The sequence below is a fragment of the Phaethon aethereus genome (assembly GCF_964289735.1).
Source record: "Phaethon aethereus genome assembly, chromosome: 14".
NCBI lineage: Eukaryota > Metazoa > Chordata > Aves > Phaethontiformes > Phaethontidae > Phaethon > Phaethon aethereus.
The window spans coordinates 15,054,640-15,063,193 of NC_138590.1; the positions used below are offsets into that span (position 1 = coordinate 15,054,640).

The 8,554-nt window shown below is 46.4% G+C and overlaps 1 protein-coding gene across 1 annotated transcript; it reads right to left on the reverse strand.

Annotated features, from left to right (window-relative positions):
- Positions 1-5,599: 5,599 nt before the first annotated feature.
- LOC309409877 (neuropeptide Y receptor type 2-like) lies at positions 5,600-6,910 on the reverse strand (the record flags this gene model as incomplete). Its single annotated transcript, XM_082006126.1, has 1 exon — positions 5,600-6,910. The coding sequence occupies exon 1, from the start codon at positions 6,761-6,763 to the stop codon at positions 5,600-5,602; it is 1,164 nt and encodes a 387-aa protein (XP_081862252.1). The 5' UTR covers positions 6,764-6,910.
- Positions 6,911-8,554: the final 1,644 nt, after the last annotated feature.

Genomic DNA, 8,554 nt, shown 5'->3' on the forward strand with positions numbered 1-8,554 from the left:
ACAGTTGTGGCTGCTGCTAGGGGTATGAGGGAAATGGCCCACTGAAGTGGCCAAGTGAGCGTGCTTTCTCTAAACAGCATCTCCCATTGCCTTGATCTAAGACAGAATACTGGGCACGATGGATCCAGGTTTGCTGTTATTTCTTATTTGTCTCTCTTTTAATAGAGGCCCTGTTCTTCCCACACCATTCATTCCGCTTTTAATGTTACTCATCCTGGTCCCAACAGCGCCAACAATCTGTCCCATGAACCATATTAACCTCAACATTTCATCCAGGGGCACATCTTTTCCCTCATATCTTGAAATCTTGTTCTGTGACCTATTTTCCTTCTTCCTTACATGCAGCAGCAAGAAGAAGCACCTTGTAGCTGAGCTGCCTGCGCATCCTGGAGACGAACGGTGTCTGGAAGTTTGTGACACATTAGCAGAGTGACACAGTGACAACTCCATGCTTGTGCACTTCAATAAGCTAGTTATAACCAAAAGGGTTTCTCCTCTAATGTTCACAGTCTTTGCTACCACACTGGAGAGGACTGAACTAATGAAGATCTCCTCCTGTGAGCTCCATGAGGCATCTGCACTATTTCTTCTGTACTCATTACACTGAGCGGAACATAGACCAGAAAAAGCATTCTTTGCTGGCTATAAATCATGAGTGACACTAAGGTATTGCTATTAGCAGCAAAAAAGTCCTTTCCTCCCACAACTTCATTCAGCCCCATATACATACAACACTTCGGCAAAGGGTGCTGGGGTGTCTGGATAGAAAATTAAATAGAGGTTGTGTTGTCTGAAGATAAATTGATACCTCCCTCGGCGTGTGTGAGTGACTTTGTCTTTTTCTGATCTGTCTTTTAACTTACAGAACACTGAGACTCGAGATAAGGATGAGCTTTAAAAACCTAGCCTTCTTCCCCTCCCAGGCCCTCCTGAGCAAATCCCTGCTCTGAAGTGAGCTCAAAGAGAAGACAAATGTTCTGGCAGTAATATGCAATATTATTTTTGGCACTTGAAGAATCTCAAGACAGATAAGGGAAAACCAAAAGAAGACAAAGCTCTGTTTTTTCAACTGCAAGGAACCAAATTCTACTCACCCATACGAACCCAGAATCCTTTCTTTTTTTCTGGATTATTGCAGTAATTCTTGATTTTCACCAGGTTAGCTGGTCCTGAGGCCTTATTTAAAACCCAGCACGTTTTCAGAGACCCTGGTGAAATTGCACAATAACAGAGCCGAAAGACAAAGGCGTGCAAAGAAAGCACCAACTCCACAGCTCCTGCCCAAACAAAGGCTAATTTGGTTTCAGACCGTGTTAGCTGTAACAATGATAAGATTAACACCTGATATCAAGAGAAACGCTGAGCTGTCTGCGACCTCCTTCAGCAGAACGGCACTCCAGCCCCTCTTACATTAGCATACGTTAGAGGAACTGCTTCTTTCCTGGTCTAGTCTGTATTCCCCTGCAGAGCCTTTGTGAAAAGCTCAGAGCAATGTTTCTGCCGATACGTTTGTGGGCATATTGAATAAAACGTGTGCCATTTGACATTGTTCGCTTGGGCTGCCACGGGTAATGGGAGAGGGCACACGTTGCTGCAGGGCAGAGAGCCACGAGGGGATGGATCTGGCCTTTATAGGAGCAGGATGAAGCACGGGCAGGACTGTGTCACGTCTTTGATTCTAACAGAGCCCTGACCAAAGGACCCAGCTCGCCCTGCATTGATATAAATGCCGGCTGTTTATATTGCCTTAAGACAAGGAAGGTAAAAAGCCCAAACCTTTTCTCTCTCCGCGCATTAGCTTGTTACAGGCAGATATGCTGTGGAAATCAAATGGGAAGGGATTTTCAGAGCAAACTAAGTGTTTTAGAGGCAAAAGTTCTAGCGCTCGGAGAGCCTCCTGTGTCCAAAGCACAGCCTTTGCTCTGCAAATTTCAGTGTGGTTTGTCAAGCCTGGAAGTTTGATAAGAGACTCTGGGTCTCCCGAGAGCTCTTAGAGCAGCCTGTAAGAGGGAACAAAAATTATCGATGGTGCCGTTTTTAAATGATGATGTTGCCACGTCTCAGCTGTTCTTGTATTTGTCTGGCATGTGAGTAATGGTTGCATGGGATAGTGAGAGGCATCCCCACCTGTGGTGTCTATTCAGAGTTAATCATCTGCTCTGGGGGTTGCTTGGCAATTAAGAACTGTTCAGTGGTACTTTTTATAATACCAGATTTGTATGATGTGACCAGAAGGAGTGTCCTAGCATGAGCAATAGGGTGTTTCTCAGGGAATTGAGAACCTTTCTCCTAAAAGCTGTGAAATATCCCCAGCTCAGTTCAGTGAAGCAGCATTTTGAGAAGGATGTCAGCAAGAATCAGGAGGAGCCCTAGAGGAAATTTGTTTGGTCACCAGGAACAACACTGACTTCCAGGCAAGCTTTGATGAAACACCCGTTCATTTACATTTTTGCCACTGTGTTTCTAACTCAGTAGTGGAATCCCTTATCCTTATCAGCTGTTGTGCCATTGACATGAGCCATTCCATCCCACATCAGTACCACCAGGGCCAGCTCTGCAGAGAGGAGCCGGGCTTGGTGGGCATTCACTGATGCACCTTTGGCAAGCAGCAGGCGGTGGGAAGATGCCTTTGACTCCAAGAATATCTGTAACTGCCAGAGGATCCGCCCTTGACACCAATAGAGCAGAGTCATACCCTGTCCTGAGCTCTAAATAGTTCAAAAACGTAAAATGCTTCTGGTCTTTGGTTTCATGGGACGGATCACGGCAGTAAGGCCATCTTTAGCGGAGTGTTAATATTTGGGCAACCTTCATCTCCAACAGATTTCTGTTTCATGGAAAGAAATTCATTCCTGTCTTCTATGCAGTCATGACAGTCTATAACATACTATTTATTTGTCCAAATCAGCCTTTGGTAAGAAGCTTTGCTTCCTTGCTCTCCACCTTCTCTCGTTCTGTTTGGCAGTGCACACTAGGGCCACTTTCCCTCAATAGAGGCATCATGGTTTCCACAGGGACACATATACGCAACTGAGAGCAGATTTCCCTGCTTGCACTGGCTGTGGAAGGTTGTAACTTTTTCCAATGGTAAGGAAAAAGCAGCAAGCTCACAGGCAGAAATCCATCAGTAAAGCTGCACAAGTATATTAAATAAAGCAAACAGAACTTTGCTGTTACACTTCAAGGAAATAGTTTCTCCTTCTCAGTTCGCTCCAGCATAAAAATCCCTCTGCCCTATAAATGCCACTGCCAGTATTTATTTGTGAAGAGCTGGGATCTATTTACTTATTTATCCATATTTAGTTTAAAAGTCTGGGCTCAAAATTAAACAGTCATTCATAATGTCATTATCTGCCTTGCTCTGCAGCCAGATACCGTATGTGGTGTCACAGGACAAAACCTTTGGCAAGGCCTCTAGAAGAGCAATTTAGCTCCTCATCCATCTCAGCTGGCAGCATGATTGGCTTCCAAGCTTGCATTGCTGAATGTGTTATTTTACCCTGACATATATTACTGAGTGTTAAATCACTTTCTGAAGTGTTTATTGGTAATAGTTGAATTCTTTCCACTCATTTAAGCTGCTTTTGAAACATAAATGTTTCCTTGTTTCTTGGAGTTCCGTGGAAACATGGGGAGAGTTCCTCAAGAGGATGGCTTGTAGAAGTGACCAGTTCATTAGGTAGAGACAGAAGTTACCAGTGCTGTGGAGGAGAATATCCTCCTCCTTCCATCAGGATGAAACAGCAAACTCCCTCCATCATGCCATGGCACTTCACATGGGGAAGGTTTATTTGTGTCTTGGCTCTCCCGTCATATCTTCGCCTGTCAGGAAGCAGATGACCCTTTTACTGGAACATCAATCGCTTCCTGACAGGATCTTCATAGATCCTGAAGCTCCCTGAAAAAAAAAAAAACAGGCTGTGATCTGCAGGATCAGGTGCTGGGGAGTTTATTAGGCATCAGCATGGCCATGTCCCCAGGAGTGGAGCATGGTCCGTGACCCCTGCCTGTCTCTCGAGAAGGAACGAGAGACACTTTCTTGTACCTACGAGGCCTGAAAATGAATCAGGGCATCAGAGAACAGAAACAAACAGATTAAAATCTAGTGTGGCAGTCAGAAGCTGAGCTGGAGAACAGGGGCCAGAGGCAGGTCAAGCTGGGGAGGAGGCATGAGAGCTGAATTTTCAAATAAGTCCTTTGACAATTCATCTCCTGAGGACTCCAGATGTGACAGGCCAGCAGCCTGATCCAGGCTGGCATACTCAGTACTGCAGGTCCTCTTACCTCTTGTCTTTGCTCCAGTGAAGACCTACAAATCAAGGTTTTTCTCTTCTTTTTATCTTTAATGAGGAGGTCTGTTGAGCCTCTTTCCTGCATCTGGGAGTTACTTTCCAATCTGATAAACACTGGCTTTTAGAGACAACACCGATGACGAGCTGCTGAGATCACAGTAGCAATCAAGCCTCCTTTGATGGCAGAGCTAAAAATATGCTCCCCAGCTGACAGAGACTTAGGGAGGAGAACATATAGTTTGGTTTGAAAGAATACATCTTCCTTTGTCTCTATGTCTTCTTCTGCCAGAGGACACCACATCTGTGATAACCATGCAAGCAGGTTACATCTGTCTTCTGAACTGAAGCACCCATGTACAGACCCATACTACCTCCAACCCCAGAAAGAGTAAAGCTTTAAAACCCTCTGAGTGCCTTGGAGAATTGTGTCGTTGGTAGTTTTGCCTCTCTGATCATGCTGGCACCCATCAAGTTATTGCTTTGGCAGGAGCCACATCTTAGGGCCTGGAGGACATCACCTTTGCCAATCCCATAGGTTCAGTTTCAGTCCTCTTGATCAGCTGCCCCAGCTCTTTCCTATCTGCTTCTCTGCCTGCTCTCCTCCTTGCTAAATCCAGCGCACTGGCTTACAGGCTGCCTGGCTAATGAGGTGTCCCCAAAGCCTTGCTTTGGCACTTGTAAAGGAAACTGTGGTAAGTCGTGTCACTGCCACCTCCTGGGCTTTCTGAGGATGAGAGGTCATCCCCTCGGTTGCAAGTGCAGATTCATGCGAACGTTGTGCAAGAGACCATGGATTGCCCAGCTTCAACCCGCACCAGCCCACTCCCTTCCCAGGCCTGTGGAGTGATGGCACTAACCAGCCCATGTTGGCAGAAGAGTGTAGGTCTCCCTCCCTTTGGAGTCATTAGCTAAAGATGGATCATGTAGGACATGTACGGATGAACAAGCATACACAATAAAGGTTCTTAGTTTGTAATGTGTAATATGTCAGGGGGTAAAAGGTTGAACAACCCACTTTGGCAAATGAAAATAGCAAAAAGGGCATATTTTGCTGGCTAAATGAAAGCCTCTGTGTATAATTTTTCATGTTTCTGCATGCATAACGTGAATGCAGAGAAAGAAAAAATTCATTTGTTTGGTCAGAGAGAAATATGCCAGATTTATTGATCTGAGAGATACAGGGGTATTTCTACATGGCTGTGGTAGCTATAATGTTTTCACAACACAACATTCCACCAAAAAAGGCATTCACCCAAGAATGTCTCTGGGTTCAGTCAGCCTCAGTCCCGGAGGTGGATGTCCCATCCCTAAACCTCTGTGGGTAGTGGTCCATTGCCAGGAGTCTGTTTGATGCTCCCATTTAGGGTGTTGGCTCTAAAGATGTATGACCTCCCTCTAACTGAGCCTTCAGTGTGGATGCTTTCTGGCTTGTTCTGGCAACGGAAGAACATCAGGAATCCGTTCCGGTAGTTCTTGTTCATCCATCCATAGAGCAGGGGGTTGACAAATGTAGAGCACATGGCCCCAACATGGAAGACAGTGTACAGGAGTTTGTACTCATGGAAGATAAGAACCAGATCAAGATCAATGGCAAGCTGGAATATGTGGAAGGGCAGCCAACAGACTGCAAATACCACAACTACCATCACTAACATTTTGGTTGTCTTCCTCCTCCGGCACTGGTTTTCGTTCCTAGAAGTGGGACTGACATGGTTTTTCAGCTTGAACCAGATCCTGGTATAGGCATAACAAATAATTGCAAGAGGAAAAACATACTGCAGGAGAAGCATGGACAGGCTGTAGATAGTGGCATCTCTGTTATTACCAGAAGGCCATTTTTCTGAGCAGACAGCCATTTTGAGGTTGATGGATGGGATTTCCTCATACCGGTACTCTCTGAAGATGGCCAGAGGACCTGCTAGGACAGCTGCTGCTAGCCACATGACAGCTATGATGGTGAAGCTGAGTCTCTTGGAAATCCTGCTGTCCAGATGGAAAACAATACACCGGTACCTGTCCAGGGCAATCACAGTCAGGGTGAGAGTGGACACGTGGACACTCAGAGCTTGAGCGTAAGGGACCAGATGACAAAGAACGGCTCCAAACTTCCACTCATCCAGCAGCGTGTACACTAGGGTGAAAGGCAGACAGAGTGTGTCCACCATCAGATCTGCCAGGGCCAGGTTAGCTATGAAGAGGTTGGTGACAGTCCTCATGGTCTTGTACTTCACTATGATGTAGATGACCAAGGAGTTGCCAATGAACCCCAGCAGAATGATGAGGGAGTAGGCGGCAATCAGAATGACCTGGACCCCCAGGATCTTGGTGCTGTCCATCATAACACTGCGGGACCCAAAGAGATCCTGGCTAGGAGTGACAAAGTCCTTGGCATGCCAGCCCTGTGGCAGCTTCTCATCTAATGCCATCTTCTCCACGGTGAGGGTGCTGTTGGCTCCCTCCAACGGTCCCATGCCTGGCTGAGGCTTGCCGTCACGAGGAGGAGGTCTGGAACACAGACACAGCAGAAGTGAGAGCAGAGGAGACAGCAGAGCATCTGCAAGAACTGAGACTCAAAAGGCATGTCCCACACAACATTTTGGGCTAAACAGCAGCAGCAGTGGCATCCTTTTTCCTTCTGCCTTACTCTCCCCCATCCTTCCTCAGACTGAATGGCCTTTCAGCTCTCTTACATCTCCTGTTAGAGCCTATGATCAGCTGAATGCCAATTCCCCAAGGAAAGGTCAGGGAAAAATGCAACTTTTCACACAAGTTTCTGAGATTTTGTTTATTTGAAATGGAAAAAACCTTCAACCAGCCAGGGCCAGATTGGTAGGTCCTGAAAAGATGTCCTGCTCATGGAACCCCTTTGCACACTGCCTCTCCTGCTTCTTCAGGCTAGGCTTTGCAAAATAGGGAAGTTGCTTCAAAGAAGCCAAAAATTTGGGACCTCTTGGCGCTGACAGAAGAAATCAATGATGCTGTCAGTCATTTTTTACAAGGTTTTCTTGCCTACAAAAATGCCCTAACTCCTTAAGAACTAGGAAAGGAGAAAAACAAGAAGATACTCTCAAATTCAAGGTGTTCTTCTCAACCTCCCTATAACAATTTATTTCCAGATTGTGCACCGTTTTTTTTTCAGATTCTTATTTCTCACCTCTCCTGGTGAAAATATCTGTCACCCTGCCTCTGCATAAGTCTCCGCCACTACTCCTGCTAGTGATGCTACCACCCAACTCAACCCAGTGGACCGGTACCCCCTGCTCCCGGCCCCTGGTAATGTGGTTAGCGTAACTAATGCCATTTTATGGGGGCAAGCAGCCGCTCTCTGTGACCGAGCGGGTCACATCTTCGTTCCCTTTCCTGCATTATCAGGCCCTGAAGGTCCTGTGAACCAAGTAGACAAACCAAGCAGTTTTCTTCTTCCCCTCCCTGCCAGCCTCAATTCCTGGGCACCAGGCCGATTACACCCTTCCTTGCCAGCCTTGAAGGTCCCAGGCACCCGGCCAGCCGGGTGTCGTTGATGAGCCCATCACGGAAGCGGGAAGCGTAACAGCACACAGAGCACTGTCCATAAAATCGAGAGAAAGCGAGAAACTGCTGGGCAGTGAGACCCATGACCCCCCATGGCCAGGGATGCCCCCACTGTCCTCTGCTTCTTCCGAGGACTGAGTGACTCGTCTTCTTTTGTATGGTTTTTGAGTCTAGCTTATGATTGTTAGATTGATACAACAAACCATGTATTAGGATTTGACCCAATCTGCAGAGGGTCCAGGTGATTAGTATAAGTTAAGTTGCATTATAAAATCTGTGTTATTTAGGTGATTAGAAATCATAAGTTAAATTAGGGTCTAGGTGACTAGAAATAATAAGTTAAGTTGTATTATAAATTCTGTAGTACGCTACTAATAGATTGTACTACATTGATTCTGCTTGTAGAAATCCTGTACCATTCTAATCATAAATTCTGTGCTGTACTAATCATAATATTGTGTTAAGAAAATAAAGCTTTAATTGTAACAACGATTTAGTGTCATCATCATTCTGCCAAGGATCCCTGAAAGGACCTGTCTGTCCCCTCGGTGTCGGTGACACCGGGGCATCCGCCGGCTTTGCAGAGGAGGGAGCTCCTGCAGGGATGTGCGTGTGCCGGGGCAAAGCACCGAAGCGGTGAACAAGCCTCCCGCAGAGCTGTTGCTGAGGGTCCAGGCACAAACAGACCCGAGAGCCAAAGCCCCGGCGTCAGTGAGCCTCCCGCCACGTGG